This window comes from Chelonoidis abingdonii, chromosome 8, assembly GCF_003597395.2.
Source record: "Chelonoidis abingdonii isolate Lonesome George chromosome 8, CheloAbing_2.0, whole genome shotgun sequence".
NCBI lineage: Eukaryota > Metazoa > Chordata > Testudines > Testudinidae > Chelonoidis > Chelonoidis abingdonii.
In genome coordinates this window covers 59523578-59540358 of record NC_133776.1, presented here as the reverse complement: position 1 = coordinate 59540358, position 16781 = coordinate 59523578, and the positions used below count along the sequence as shown (strand labels likewise).

Sequence of the window (16781 nt, the reverse complement as noted above, 5' to 3'; positions counted from 1 at the left end):
ACTGTTATCTTTTGTTTTATTATGGTATTTACAATAAATGTGACAAATGTCTTGTCCTCTTTAATAAGATCCTGGTGGTTTTTATTGGTCTAATATAATGGGTATAACAAGTCGATGCCTCAAAATACAAATAAACACCCTGAACCTGGAGTGCTGCAGACCAGGAAAAGTTAAAGCTTTGCTTGGCCTCCCTTTTCCCTTTGTTTTTTCCGCTCATCCTGTTGCTAATACCCAGAAGAGAGATCCCGTTGCTTACTCATGTTCCCCTCTGCACTGCTTCGGTCACAATGACTCCCTCTCCTGATGTCCTCGGAAAACTTTCCACAGGTTTGACTGAGCCTGTGGGTGCCAGCTTCCCCTCATTTTTTCCCATGGTTTAAAGATGCTGGATGGAAGATAAATCTTTTTCTTGTCAGAAATTTCTTTTTTTAATCAGAAACTCTTCTGCCTCCCTAGCATGAGGGGCACTATGCCGGGAGGAGTCCTGTGCTGCTTTCTGCTGGGTTGTCTCTTTCAGGAGAGTTTTGGAATCACCAGAAGATACTACATTGGTGCCGTGGAGACAGACTGGGACTATGTGCACAGCAGCCTGCTCTCTGTGCTGCAGACACCAGCTGGGTAAGGCTATTTGTACCGTAAATGTTCTGACTGTGATATGATGTCCATAGGCAGCTCTCATCTTGGCTTTGAGGAAGGTGGCACCCTGCATCACGGTGGTGATGGTGCCTTCAAGGGAAATAAGGCAACTATAAAATATGTGTGTGAATGCAGCTGTATGTACATGAGTATGTGTGCATCTGTTTGTGGGGGTATATCTGTTTAAATGTGCATGAGTGCATCTGTGCATGTATGGTTTAATCTGAGTGTGTGTGAGGGCAGTTTTCTGTGTGCATATCATATTGTGTGTGTGTGTGTGTATACATGCAGACACACATCATCTGATTCTCCCAATGTCTTGCACATTAGGTTTTAACTGATGTCTATGCAAAGTGAATGTAGAATGCGCCCAGCAGTGCATGTGACTCAAGAATTTTGATTTACTAGAATCCTCATACCTGCTTTGCATTCAATTTGCACAGGTGTAAATCACTGCACATGGTTCACGGCTGGGAGAATCAGGCCCACAAACTCACTCTCATGCACACTCAGACATACACATACATTCATCCAGGCACAGTGTAATTAGACACATGGATTAATTCTGTATTTGCTCGTGTAGCCAGCGAGAACAGCTTTGGTGATGGAGTTTTAGCTTGCGGTCATGTAGGGTAATTATTATTAACTATTACTTGTCCTATGCATTTTTCCATCCCAAATCTAGTTCATTTATTTGTGACTGAGACCTTGTATGATAAGAATTGCCTCTCTGGCTGGTACCAGCTGAGTATCCCCTTCCCTCACCCTGCTATCTAAGTAGGGTTCTGATTTGCTTTTTGATGAGTTAATAGCTGTAGGTTGTGCTTTCTCCGTCCCACAGGTTATACATGATATGGTAGTGACACCTTTAGTTAAGGTTGGCCATCACTTCTCCTTAGAACTGTTCTCAGTTGCTTATAATTTTGTCAAACTGTAACTGTCTGGGCTGAAATTTTCCATGCTTGGTGTCTGCCTCAAGTGGAATATTTTTAAACATTTCAGCAGACGTGGTTTGGCCATTTCCAAGAATGAGATTAGGGGCAAATATGTTGTTTTGCCCATGTGAATGAATTGACTGTAAGAATTTTTTTGAGAAGTTCTACCACCCGGGCACGTTGGAGCAGGGACAGGAAATTTGACAGGGGATTTGTCCTGGACTCAGAGATGTGCCGTTTGCTTTTCCTGGGAAAATCTGTCCGAATTTGGCCAAGTCCAAGTCTTTGAAAAATTGCAGTTTTCACATGTTCTGTAGAGATTTGTTAGACTTTGACAGCTAAATTCTCCAAAGATGCCATCTGCATATGCACCACCCCCCTTGGAGCAACTGAGCATGCTCCACCCAGGGGCTTCAGGACTCTCTTTGCAATTGCTATGCCAGGCTGCTCTGGCACCAGGCACCACAGCTGTGAGCAGGGAGGCTGTGCCTTCTGTGCACTCAGTGTTCCCCCTGTTGGTGCCCAGGTAGCATGGAAGAGGGAGTGGCCTGAATGCACAGGACTGAGGAACTGGGGTTGAGAATGGCGGAACACAGGAAGTGGGGATTACAGGAGTCAGAAAGCGGGGAGAAGTAGTGGGCGACAGAAACAGGGGAGGGTAGGGAATGACAGTAGGGGAGGGGGATTGCATAGGAGCAGAGGGAGGAGTGGGGAATGGGGTGTATGGGAGGAAGGAAGATAGGAGCATATGGGGTGTGGAGGAAAGGGGGCAGAAGAGTCTCCCATCACTAGAGCACACTCCCTCCAGAACCTGGAATTGAACCCAGGAGACCTGAATCTCTCCAGTCCTCCGCTGTCAGCAGATGTCTGTAAAACCCACTGGCAGAGTGTGTCTCATCCCCCTCTGATGCCTTGTCCACATACTCATCCTGCTATTACTGTCACTTACTCTACTAGCTCAAGTAGCAGAGGTCTGTGCCAAGGAGCTAAAGGTCTGAACACTGCAGCTGACCCAAGCTGGGGGTCAATATGCTTTTAAGCTGTTTGCACAGTTTCTTTCTCTTTTTTTAGTTCTTTTTCTTTTTCTTGCCTATTGTAATCCTTAATTCAGCCTCTTTGTCCCTGATAGACTCCTGTCTCATTCAGTGCACAGGATGGACCAGCTGTGAGGATGACTCAGAGTTGTGTAGAGAAGAAGGCTGTAGGACCTCTGCTTCATTTGTTGCAGAAATTGGAAGGTTTGTGATGAATAAGGCAGGACATTGCAGGAAGAGAAAGGAAGGTCTCATGGTGAAAGCAATTGAATGCTGCCCTGGAGAACAGGATTCTACCCTTACCTCTGCCATCAAATTCCTATGTGATGCTGGGCAAGTCACTTAACCCAAATTTTTCACAAGTGGTCACTAATTGTGTGTTCCTCATTTTCTGGATGCTGACTTGAGACCCTGGGGTCTGATCTGCAGAAGTACTGAGTACTCACAGCAGCAACTGAGGTCACTGGGAGCTGTGCTTTTAACACATAAAGTGCTATCAAAATGCTAAGTACTCAGAAAAATCAGGGTGTGGGTGTCTCAAGTTAGGGACTCAAAATTAGTGGACATTTTTGACAATATTGGCCTTAATTTCTCTGCGTCTCAGCTCCCCTTCTGTAAAATGGGGATGATACCACCAAATCTCACAGGGGTTTTGGGAAGATAAATTCATTAATATTTTTGGAACAGTTTCATACTCTGGTGAGACCACCTTGGAAACTCCCAGGAGGAAATTAATTATAAGGCCTGGGGCCATACACTGAATGAGGAGAATAAAAAGAAATATTGAATATCTACCCATTCACTGAATGAGGCATAGGCCCTGTGAAAATGGGACATGATTATGAACTTAGATTGTATGGTGGTGCGAGAGAGGCAAATTAAGGCTGCACAAGTCTGGCCTTTCCTCATTTTTGAGGGCTTGATGTTGCAACTTAATGGTCTCTCAGCATAGTTTCTTGGATGTAGTATATATTGACTTCAGAGCAGCCAGTCCACATTGCTGGGATTTTAAATCTAGGGGATAGAGTCTGTTCTCAGTTAAATCCAGAATAACACCACAGACTTCCATTGTATTCCTCTGGGTTTTTGCTGGAACAAGAGAACAGTATATGGTCTTCTAACTCTTATCATGTTTATTCAGTGATACTCCAATGATGATATGGGAATTCATTCCCCACATTACAAGGGGAAACCCATCCTGTCTGCCATAGTGACTGCAAAATCAAGGAAGGTTTTTGGAATCACTACGTATTTCGAAAAGAGGATTTAGCCTCCTGAAATGTTTTATAGCTCCTCTTCCTCCCTTCTCTATGCTCTCACTGTCTCAACTTGAATGTCACTTGAGAATGTTTTCTATCCTCTAACCATAGCCTGTTCCTTCTCCCTCTATAGCATCTGCACTCCTTTTCCAGCCTGTCCAAAAAAACACTGCTAAAATCATCTTCCCCTCTGACTGCTCCACCATGACCCACCCTGCTTTCATGCCCCCTTGGTTCCCTGGATCCTGGAAGTGATGCAGCAAAATAGTGCAGCTCAGAATATGGGTGGTGTTAGAAGTGAGTCAAATAAGCCTGATAGAAACAAAGGTGCCATGTGTGCATAGGTTTTTGATTAGTCCTAGGTGTGGGTATCATATGATGTGCCTCTGTCCCCATGGGGCACTGACATTTTATAAGGTTATCCAGGCAAATGGCAGAGGCCCTTCTGGGAATGACGTCACAGCTTATCATAGAATCATAGAACTGGAAGGGACCTTGAGATGTCATCTAGTCCAGTCCCCTGCACTCAAGGCAAGACTAATCCCTGTCCATCTCTGACAGGTGTTTGTCCAACCTGTTCTCTAATGAAATCCCTCGCCAAATTGTCTTTATGGAGATTCACAACGACGCTGTGCCATTAGCTGGAAATCTTATATTCCAAGTGTTACGGGCCACTCTTGACGGGTCTAAGATAAGTTTTTCCTAATGTCAACCTTAAACCCGCTACCCTTAATGTCACCCTAAACGCTGCAATTCTAAGCCGATTGTTCTATCTTGTGTGACGTATCCTCAGAGCGTTAGATCTTCCACGTTGAGGACACAATTCTTTCTTCCTCTTCCTCTGTAATCAAACTGTTTCAGTGCAATACCTCTAATGAAGTGGTTACTTATCAGGGTTCCCCGCTCTCAATTGTCTCTTCATCCAGGACTAAACGGGAACAATGTTTCAAATCTTCCTTCATAGGTCATGTTTTCTAGACTTACTCATTTTCGTTTGGTCTTCTGCTGGACTTTCCACCTATTTGTCACATCTGTCTGACATTGAACCAGAAGACGACAATACCCCAGGAGCCATAATCACGTGTGGAGTAGCACTGAAATGCACTTTCATGTCTTGCTTTACAATAGTGTATAATCCCAGAATGGTGTTTGCTTTGTTTGCAACAGCGTAACAACGTTGACTCATATTTAATCTTGTGAAACCAACCATGATCTCCAGATTCCTTTTCTGCAGTACTCCTTCCTAGGCAGTCATTCCCATTTGGATGTGTGGCAACTGAGGGTGCGCTTCCTAGTGGATGTACTTTGCAGTTTTGTCTTATTAAATTTCATGGCCTATTTACTTCAGCACGATTTTCCAGTTTGTTCCAGATCATTTTTGAAATTTTTAATCCTATCCTCAAAGACTCTGTAAAACCCTCCCAGTTTAGGTATCATCCAACAAATTTTACGGTGTACTCTCTGTGCCATTATCTAAATGATTGGATGAAGATATTGAACAGAAACAACGCGGAATCCAGAACCAAACCCTGCAGGACCCGCAAAAAAAACTTTGGGCGACAGTTATGCCCTGGGTACAGTGGAATGGTGAACCACTGAGGATAACTACTCTCTGGTGGGGAATGGTTCTGCTTTCCACGCCAGTTATGAACCCACCTCTTGCCATATAAGTAAGCTCATCTAGATTGTATTCCCTAGTTCTTTTATGCTTCTATTGGGGAGAGTGATTTGATTGGGAGCAACCTGTCGTGAGTGTCTACCCTTCTGGACGTTAAATCAACAAAACACTTTTTGGCGGCTGCTCATTTTCCCTAAGGCAAAAGGACTGGGGAAGGCCCGGTTCACCATATTACACTAGGTGGCTTCATGGAAGCCAAGTCCTTGCCGGGAGCTTTCGTATTGGTGGGTGCCTGAAATGGGTCTATGCTCCAGTCTCTCTCACTGGGCCTCAACTAATGTACTGAAGAACTTTAGATGGCTTGAAACAGCTAAGAGGGCGTAAATAGGCGAGCTAACGGGATTTGGGAGTGTGCAGCGGCTGGAAGTTACAGCGGTGTCGTCGTTACAAGCTGGTAGGGGACAGCGCATACTGGAGGACGTTGGCTACACTGACAATTTCTCTGGAAGCCCTACTCTCAGTTTCGACCATGCAATGTGGACCAATCTGGAGCCGAGCATTGGTTGTTGCGTGCCTGTTGGGAGTGTGTGCATTTTGGCGCTAGCCCAGTGTTCAAGTGGCTTCAATGCGGCTTCTTTCGAAAGAAGTTAGTTAAAAGGGCCTTTGTAAATTGTAGGGCGTGGCCAAAACCTTAAGAGCTAGGGTATTAACGGGTGTGTGTAAAACGCGGGAACGTCCGCGGCGCATTTGAGTGTTGTCCAAGTAGCAGCAAGGATAATGACCGAGAGTAGGTGGCATATACTTTGTGGCCGCCTGTCGAGCTCCTCTGCCACTCGCTTGGCCATCAGTGCAAGTTCTAAGGACTGGAACATACACATCACCAACCTGCAATCATTTTAAAAGTTTTGAGCCCTTCCCCCACCCCTCTCTTATTCACTAAATGCAAATTATGCACTCCGAGCTCCAACACGGACTCCCCCCTCCCCCTTCACCCTGTGGTTTCTCTACTCAAGCAAACAGCTGTGAACATTCCAAAGCAATTCCCCTGCCTCTTCTCGAGCAAACAGGAGCTGTGTTTGTTTTTTAGATAAGCAGCTCCGGGGAGACTGGTCTTCTGGTTTGTTGTGAACAGGCATTCTGGGATACCTCCTAATACCCTGGAGGCCAATTACAGCACTTTTGGTTGCCACACCTGCGGAGCAGCGCTGCATCATCTGCGCAGCAATTGTTATATCCCAAGCAGACCAGGTGTACAGCCAGCTCTGCAGCCAGGGAGTTGCAGCGCTGGATATGCCTTGCAGGTGTGGACAGTTACTAAGTTGCAGTGCTGTAAACCCACCACCAGTGCTGCAACTCTCCAGTGTAGCCATGGCCTAAGATACACTAGCCTGTTGCTATCTAAACTAACTTCATCTACTGGAGACACTCAAAACTTCATATCTGTTACTTTTCCCCCTTGTTTCTAATTCCTTCCCTGCATTCCAAGAGACTAAATCTATTTAGTGACTCCTGATGGGTGACAGGCATCCCCTTTCCTGGGGGTGAATGGAGTGGGGAATAGGGTCTCTGTGTATCCTATCAAAGCCTTGAGAATCTCTTCTTCAGCCTCCAAACCTTTTGGCAAAGGAGGACTGGATGGTAATTTAGGTCTTTAGCATGACAACAGTGCAGAGTGTTTACCCTGGCTGCCTCAGAGTTCTGAAGAAATTAACAGATAAGGAAGCCTAACAATGCTGATGAAATGTTCCAGGCGCTATCTGCCTTCACTTAGTCTGCTCTTAGGGTAAGAATTCCACTGTGATCTGATCTGATAAGAAGTCCTGCCAAAAATGCTTGGACATCCAAACTCCTACTTAACCTCTGATCCAGACTCTCCTTTAAATATCTGGATTCTGCCCTGTTAATGATGATTGCAGGGAATGCAAAAGGAGCATTCGTGCAGCAGCAGCATCACCGTGCATAATTGACTCCCGTAGGGCACATTATTTAAGGACCAGAATCTATGCTAGTTTCCTGCTGGTGCCAGTCTAGTGAAGTGGCTGCCGTCTTACAATAGTATACATGAGATCAGAATCAGGCCCTACAGCTCTGAATGCTTTTTCAATTGCCACCAAAACCAGATTTTCCTGGCATAAAGATTCAAACAGTCTGACTCATTTCAGTGGAATGGCCAAAGCCTTTCATCTTTGGGGTGCCAGCTCAAATCTGGGACACATCACCCAGTGAATTCAAAATGGTACAATCTAATGACAGTACTGTGGCTAATGTGAAATGAGTTTGGTGATCTCAATTGCTAGTGGACAAGGAGCAACAGAAATCACAGCTATAGCTGGAACTAAGTGGCCAGCTCAGTAAAGAGGCCATTGACTGAATAAACCGTGGAGACTAAATTAATCTCATTTTCTCCAATCCGTCCAGACCAGGTTACAGGTATATTGGCTGGGTGGCATGGAGATGCTTGCACTGCTGCTATCTTGTTCTGTGGATTCAGGAGACAGTCACTCATCATTAGAGCTTGGGGAAATTTTTCAGACATATAGTTCATTGAGTGTGTCTATAACCCTGTCCCTTCCCAGCTTTCTGTGTCACTCAGTCCTCTTCCATTTCCTCTTTAGGAAAAATTAAGCCAGTTAATGTTATTACAAATGAAAGATTAGTCATAAGGGGAAATAAATCTCTTCTATTTCTTCAAGGGGAAAAATAGCAACCGGTTTATGTTCCAAAGAAAACATGCTGCAACAATCAGTGAGAACATTCATTACTGGAAATGGTCTGTGGACTGAGACTGATAAGGCAGCCTCTACAGTCCCTGGAGAAACTCAAAGCTTTGTTATCCTGAGAAACTTACTGGATTTCTTCTGGATAATGAGTTTGTTGAGCAGCTTTTAAAAAAATCAATAGCAGGTCTAGGTGGTGCAGTCAGTGTGCTAAATCATTAAAGCTGCCTTCCACTTCACAATGAGATAGCGCCTGACTGCTAAGTGACCAGGGTGCAAATCCTAGTTAGGGTATAAATTAAACGAATTGCAGGCCCCCACTCTAATCTCTAAGCAGAATTCAAAAATCTATCCTGGTCTCCCTGCCAGAGAGGATGAGAGCTAGAATACTGTATTGCCAAGGCATTGGACACAGGGCAGGGCTATCTGGGGTGCCAAACACTGTATATGCAGGTCAGAAATGACGTGCATAATTAACAGACTTCAGTATCTGAATACTCAGCATCTAACCCTCCCTCTCCTGAACAAGCTCATTGGGAAGCTCACCAAAGCTCACCTCCCCATGAGAAGGTCTGACAATTTGCAACCAGTAGAGGGCAGACAACCACAAAGATGTGTTTTGGCAAAGTTCACCGTGTGGAACCAGCAATGAAACATTCTGTGCCTGACAGCCCCTGACTGCAAATCAACTTGTTTCTGTGCATATACTGGCCCCATTAGGCTGCAGCTCCATGGCTTAGCAAGTGGGCGTTGCAAGAGCAGCATTATAACTATGCTTGAAAGAAGTTGATCTTTCTACAAATAATTTCTACAAATAATATTAATGTTTATTTTTATGCATTTTTTCTATGTTTATCTATTTAAATTTTCACAGGAAATTATGAGGTGAGGGTCTGGTAATAATTATTTAATGATGGTAGATGTTGAGAATAAAAAATGTTAAAGCTCTATAAATGTTAGAACACAAAATTGTCAACATCATATGTCAAATATACAAAGTAAATATCCTTAAATGAAACTCTAATGAGTTCTCAAGCAGCATTTTTCTTACTGTGCTTATCTGTACATTTTGATTATTATCAGTGGAAATATTTTGGCACTGGTTTGTGTGAGTATGTTGAAATTGACGTTTACTGACATTTACCAATAAAAATCGAATCCTTCCAACCTTAATTATAACCCAGTGGTGAATTCCCAGTCAAACTCAGGGCCCCACTGTACAAACATAGGAAGACAAGGGCTGTGTCCCCACAACCCGATAGTCTAATGCATGAAGGAAATCTATGATTTTAATCCACGTCAGTCATTGTGAAGTTCTTTCTCTTTGGATGAAGAGGGTCTCTATAAAAAGCATTCCACAGCTGAGCAGGCACATTATGAGCTCTACTTTTCTTTAAAGCATGAGAGACTGGCTCCTACAGAAAGAAGGGTGCTAGATTAGATGGGCTAGGTGCTCTGAGCTGTTACAGTATATCTGATGGGCCTGCAGTTGAAAAGAGGTAAGCATAAATGTTTGAGGAAATCTGGCAACCATGGGCCCTTGTATTATGCAGGATAAAGGATCACATAGAGTTTATGTTTCTTAGCAAGCTCTTACCACCTCAGATAGATAGATTCACATGTTCACAATCAATTGATCAATCATACTCATCAGCGGATCTTGTCAGCATGTGTGTATTGTATAAAGTGGTAAGAAGTCTCATTATGATGCATCTTAATCCAGAATGACTCATCATGTTATTACAGATAACTTAGTAATAACATTTTAAAAACTCATGCAGTGGGTATTAGGAAATTTACAGGGTGTATTAGGGCAGGTATTGACTAGAACTGACACAAGGGTATGACATTTGGGGGACGAGGGAGGAAAGGGGGATTTGTAAACACCTTATAGATGGATCTGTACAACCAGTGCTAATTTTTTCCTTCTTTAATGCAGAGCTTCAGGGGTCCAAAGCCAAAAGTCACCTATGTCTGGCATTTTCACTCGGTACAAGAAGGCGGTGTTTGTGGAATATACTGATTCCTCGTTCACGCAAACTAAGCCCAAACCAGCCTGGATGGGTAAAGATAATGATTGTTATCTATAGGCTAATGATCTATAGCTTTATATACATCTAATGGTCTTTATTTATACTAGATAGTATGGTGAGGAGAACGGTACAGGAAACTAGACAGATATAGTTTTAACTGGGGATATACTATATCATATACTACAATGATGAAGATAGATAGATAGATTACCTTTTATCCCAAAGAATCTCAAAGCCCCTTACAAATTATACATAGCGATCACTTCATCCACCATCAAAATGCAGCCATCTATTGCAAAATATAGTAATGACTTGTAATGCACTGCAGCATTAGTTTTGCGACATACCAGTAAGTTTAGCATGATGAGGCAATGGGAAAGAAATTACCCAGGGAACCAAGCTTCCCTCTGAACAGCACCAACCTGGTACAAAAAGGAGATGCAGTATTTTCTTAACTCAATTTTTCTTGGTCCAAGTCAACATTTCCACTTTTTTCCCGCTGCATAGTAACATTTCTGAGCTTCTACAACTTTCAGTTGCTTAAAAAGAAACAATTCTTTTAAACTTTAAGATGTTTATTTCTTAGTGAAAAAATAAATTGCTTCCTCTGCATCTGATCTGGTTTTTGCTCATCCTTAGCATGATGGACAAGCTTGGCAAGAAATCTATTCACATGCCATGTCTCGCTGGGTGCAGTGTTACTGTAACTGTGTTGGTCACCCACCTTATCTTCCTCATATCTTTCTGGAGTCTTTTGGGGTCTTTTTTGACACAATATAGGTTGAAGTCAGTGACATGTAGCCTCTAAGGTTATTAGAAGTGCTCAATAATTTGAAGCCTCCTCAAGCACATTGCTAAATTATATTCCCTTTACAGCTGTGCTGATATTGCTGTTATTTTAGAGCGTGTTTTTTTTCTTTAAGGAAAACCGCACAATGTTTATTTTCATATAATATTTTTCTAGCTCCAGAGGACACGTGGGATTTTGTTTCCTTTGTACTTGGGGGTCATTATCCAGGGTTAAAATCTTCAAAAAGCTCCAGTCCCATTTTCAGAACTGAGTTAAGCACTTAGGAGTCTAAGGGTCTGTGCACACTGCAATCAGAGGTGCGACTGCAGCTCGGCTAGGCATAGTCAAACTAGATTTAGTCTAGCTAGTTCAAACACCAATAGGAGTGAAGCCACAGCTGTGTGGCTATAAAAGCCATCCTGCAACCCTGGATATGTATCAGGCAACTAGTCGGTACTCCTGCAACATCACTGCTGTTGGCAGTCAAGCTGGCTAGATTACAACTAGCTTGGATATGTCTACACATGCTGAATCAAACATCCAATTGCAGTGGAGACAGACCCTAAGTCTGATTGAAAGTCTATGGGACTTAGGCTCCTAAGTCAGGTGCTTTTGAAAATTTTACCCTGCGTCTGAGCTTTATATGCTTTTTAAGAGCACAGCCCCTTCAGCACCCTCTCAGAGCCACAAGGATCACCCTCAATTTGCTTTTTATTTCTTCAGTCTCCATAAACACCTCAGGATGCTGTGACATGTGCTCTGGCTCTGAAAGGCTGCACATGGCTTCCTGCCAGTGTCCTCCCCCTCACATAGCCTTAGTAACTAGGGAAGATTTATACCACATCATCCTAACTGACCCCTGCCTGTTGGGACAGTTTGGCCTGGGACCTGCAGAGTAACTCACATTCTGCTCGTGACATGTTCACTCATAGACTAACGAGACTGGCTTTGCTTCAACAGCACGTTATGCCGCTGTAGTAGCATCATAGAGTCCAAGGCCAGAAGGGACCACCAGATCATCTAGTCTGACCTCCTGCATAGCGCAGGCCACCATCCCACCCAGCACTCACACACTACACAGAATGTCCATCTGGACACTGTACAGAACTGGAGGCTGCAGGAGGGGGGCTCTCTCTCTGCTCCCCAGGGTATCCTGTTCAATTCTGCCTGAAGAGCTCTGATGCTCCATGATGCCTCCATGATAAGATTATGATGGGTCGCCTGTGATAGTAGGGACTGGACTTGATGATTCAAGTGCTCTCTTCTCCAGTTCTATGTTCCTAGGCCTCCCAGTGTGACGTCCCCCACCCCCATACCTCTAGCTATTTCGCCAGTTATCAAGCGTCATACACTCCTCGGCCTCTATTGTCGCTCTCCAGGATATGATCTACACCCCTTGTGTCTCTGTTTTTAGCTCAGTGGGTTGTATGAACAGCAGTTGCCCTGCAGTGTTCTTGCTCTTTCAGGTCTCCTGGGCCCCACCATTCGAGCTGAAGTCTATGACACTGTGGTTGTTACCTTTAAGAATCTGGCTTCCCGCCCTTTCAGCCTCCATGCTGTGGGTGTGACATACTGGAAAGCATCAGAGGGTAAGTGTGCCCTCTTATCTCTGGCTCTGCAAAAGCTCACACAGTGCTTGTTTGCAGAAGGGCAGAAATATGGGAGCAGGGAGCTGAAGAATATCGTGCTGCATTCAGAGCTAAATGGAAAAGCAAACTTTTTGCCCCAGTTTTCCCATCATAAACCTCATTCTCATGGATGCATTAAAAACAAATAACAGCAAAACTCCACCTTGCCACCCAGCGAAATTCCTGGTGGCAGGGAAGAGGGAAAGAGATAGAGCATTGTCATATTTTTAACTCCTGGTGGGTGTTCAGAGACCACTGATTAGGGCCATAGGCAGGTGGGTTGGGTAGATAGATGGATAGGTGATTGGATGGTTAAGGGAAATTATTGTAGGATTTCTAGTGCACCAGTTTGAAATCAGCAAAAGCCAAACAGAAACTGTCCATCCAGTAACAAGCTGGTTTAAACTAAACAAGTATTTAGATAATGAACTAACCCATTACTTGGCTATTTAACATTGATCTTCTGCAACAGGAGTACTTGTGGCACCTTAGAGACTAACAAATTTATTTGAGCATAAGCTTTCATGGGCTACAGCCCACTTCATCAGATGCATAGAATGGAACATATAGTGAGAAGATATATATACATACAGAGAACATGAAAAGGTGGGAGTTGCCCAACCAACTTTAAGAGGCTAATTAATTAAGATGAACTGTTCTCAGCAAAAAAACTTTTGTAGCGATAATCAAGATAGCCCATGTAAGACAGTTTGACAAGAAGCTGTGAGGATACTTAACATGGGGAAATAGATCCAATGTGTGTAATGGCTCAGCCATTCCCAGTCTCCAGCCCATCATCAAAGATCTACAACCTATCCTGAAAGATGATCCCTCACTCTCACAGATCTTGGGAGACGGACCTGTCCTCGCTTACAGACAGCCCCCCAACCTGAAGCAAATACTCACTAGCAACTACATACCACAGAACAAAAACACAAACCCAGGAACCTATCCTTGCAACAAAGCCCGATGCCAACTCTGTCCACATATCTATTCAAGTGACACCATCATAGGACCTAATCACATCAGCCACGCCATCGGGGCTCATTCACCTGCACATCTATCAACGTGATATATGCCATCATGTGCCAACAATGCCCCTCTGCCATGTACATTGGCCAAACCGGAAAGTCTCTATGCAAAAGAATAAATGGACACAAATCTGACATCAGGAAACATAACATTTGAAAACCAGTAGGAGAACACTTCAATCTGTCTGGCCATTCAGTAAGAGATTTAAAGGTGGCAATTTTGCAACAGAAAAGCTTCAGAAACAGACTCCAATGAGAAACTGCTGAACTTGAATTGATATGCAAACTAGATACAATTAACTTAGGCTTAAATAGAGAATGAGATGAGGTAGGGGCTGCCCAGACTGTTTTTAAGAATGATAATAATAAAACAAAGAGCAGTTGTGTGATGACAGGTCATTGGTGCAGTGGATATGAGGTCAGCAGTGACAAATGGGCTACTCTTTGTGCTTTAGGGGCAGGGTATAAGGATGAGACCAGCCAGGCTGAGAAAGATGATGATGAGGTGGATCCTGGTAAGACCCACACGTATGTCTGGGAAATCCTAGAAGACCAAGGACCAACAGAGTTTGACTCATCATGTTTGACCTCCTCCTACTTCTCTTACACTGACAGTGTGAAAGACATCAACTCTGGCTTGATCGGAGCCCTGCTTGTCTGCAGGCCAGGTGAGGGGCATGGGGAATTGGAAAAGTAAGTGGGTCATTTAATCCAATCAACTGTTTAGTATTTGGTCTTGACTGAAAAGAAATCTGGAATCTTCCTTAAACTGAGTATGAAGCAAAGGCAGGACCTCTGGGAGGAACAGAATCTGTTGTGGACTGACAGATTTTCTGGTTGACACATTTTCCAAAGGGTGCCTTCATCCATTCCCAGTCCATAAAATTAACACCCTTTTGAGTGCCATGCTGGAAATAACTTGGTCATCTGTTTCCCTCAAAGAATTTCTAGTATTTCCCAGAGATTGCAAAGCAGTTACTGAGGCAATGGTATCAGAATGTGAATGTTTGTCCATCTTTTTAAAAGCTTTCACCTATGCCATGATTATTCAGGTGCTTTTTCACGCAGATAAGTTGATTTTGTAAGACCAAATACAGATGGGGCTATGCCAGCATGGATTTAAAGATCACACACAGATGACGTAGGATGTGTAGTACCAAGCCAAATTTAGGATACTCTTGCCTATCCTATGCACGATCCTTCTGCCAGAATGACGATTGACTAAAACTTGGTTCCCAATAGTATCTGAAGTGCATAGGAGCAAAAAGTGATGCCAACATAGCACAGACCTAGATAAGATGGGCTATTTCAGGTGATTAAATAAAATCCTGTATGGCACAAGAGAGAGTCAGGACAGGACATATTGAACTCTCCCTTCAGTACTTAGTCCAGGGAGCCTTTGTGGCAGCCTTTGCTTTTCCCCTAGCAGCCTTTCTCCTTAGGATCACCAGGCCACTGCACGGGCTCTTCAGATAAGGGGACTTCCTTATCACTCCTTGCACAGGACAAAGACCATGAGCAGTGGCAGCCAAGAATTAGGCTCCCTCCTTAGTACCCCTCCCAGATCAGCAATGACAGCATAAACCCGCGCAACCCCAGGCAATAACTTTGCTACCTCCAAGAGGTTGAGCAAAAGATCTCCAGGCGAAGACTGAGATACAACACTGCCCTTGCGGTTTCTTTAACAGTGGCATTACCTCTCTCTCTCCTCTTGCTCGTAGGAGCCCTGACCAAAGACGGAACCCAGAGCACGTTGCAAGAATTCGTGCTGCTCTTCTCGGTGATTGATGAAGGTAAGTACATGATATGAGGGTGGCCAGATCCTGTATCCTGGCTTTAGGGTAGTCAGATTCTGCTGGCTGGGAGAGTTTGTGCCACATCTGGAATATTACAAACAAAGGCAGCCGAACGCACCTTAGAGTTCACTGTCTGAGTGTTTCCTTATTTGATGTATTTATTTGTTTTTAGGCTGGCAGAAGGTGCTGGATGGGTGGCCCTGGAGAACAAAGTTTCTGTTTTTGATTGGCTGCAGAGCTGCCTCCTGAGCTGAGTCTGAACACAGTTGGTGTGTTGACACTGCAGTCGGAGGTGTAGCTGCAGCACATGGGATAAACCAGAACTACGTTTGATCTAATAAGCAATGAATCCACAGCAGCACAGGCTTGCTGTTCAAGCACATACCCAGGGTCCTTAGTGAGGCTGGACGGCCCAAGCTGCTACCCTGGCAGTTGTGGATTCACTGCTATCGTTACCTGAGCTAGCTAGACCAAAGCTAGCGTGGGTCTGTATCCCTATGCTATAGTCCCACCTCTGACTGTAGTCTAGATTCCCCACTTTGCCAGCCAGAGGAGTGAGACACCAGGACTGGGATTTGAAATCTGGTCTCCAGCATCAGCTCTGGAAGATAACCTCCAACTGGCCATGAGGTTCAGCGTACTGGGCCACTGGTTTTATTCTCAGAGCAGTACCCTCATGACTCTAACTCACTTGATGATGTCCAGGTGCAAAGAATTTTTGCCGGCCCTTGCATTCCCACTAGCATATGGAAAAAACAGCCTTCAGACCACAGGGTAGTCAAACCCATAGAGGAAATCTAGATTGTGATGAGAATTACTAGTACTGAGCAACCTCAACTCCTATTGACTTCAGTGGGAACATAGAGTACTCGACACTTTGCAATGGGAACTGAGCACCTCTCAGGATCAGCCCCTTACTACCACAGATACCCCCGCCTCTCTCTCTCTGTCTCTCTCTCTATCCCAATACACCCCCTCTATCTATCTATCTATCTATCTATCTATCTATCTATCTATCTATCTAATGCCATGCATCCTTGTGATAAATGAAGGGGGGTTAGCTCTCTTTTGTGGACCCAGCCAACCAGTTAGATATAAGATCCCTCTCAGTAGCTGTTCTCTACTTGCTTTACCTGTAAAGGATTAAAAGTCTCACTGCAATGCATAAGTAAAAGGAAATGAGTGGGGACCTGGCCAAAAAGCCCAATGGGAAGGCTACAACTTTTAAAAATTGAAACAAGATTCCCCCTTTGTCTGTCTGTTGTTGTTCTCGGGGAGAAGCAGACAGGGAGCAATGATGCTGT

General features: G+C 44.1%; 1 protein-coding gene across 2 annotated transcripts in view; it reads left to right on the top strand.

The window, feature by feature from the left end:
• Nucleotides 1-287: 287 nt before the first annotated feature.
• Nucleotides 288-16781, top strand: part of F8 (coagulation factor VIII) — a 67441-nt gene continuing 50947 nt past the window's right edge. For both annotated transcript variants that reach the window (XM_032772322.2, XM_032772321.2), the window contains exons 1-5: nucleotides 288-618; nucleotides 10139-10263; nucleotides 12489-12611; nucleotides 14137-14349; nucleotides 15403-15474. In XM_032772322.2, coding sequence (XP_032628213.1) covers nucleotides 458-618; nucleotides 10139-10263; nucleotides 12489-12611; nucleotides 14137-14349; nucleotides 15403-15474 — 694 coding nt within the window. In that variant the 5' untranslated portion in view covers nucleotides 288-457. The remainder of the gene's footprint in view (nucleotides 619-10138; nucleotides 10264-12488; nucleotides 12612-14136; nucleotides 14350-15402; nucleotides 15475-16781) is intronic.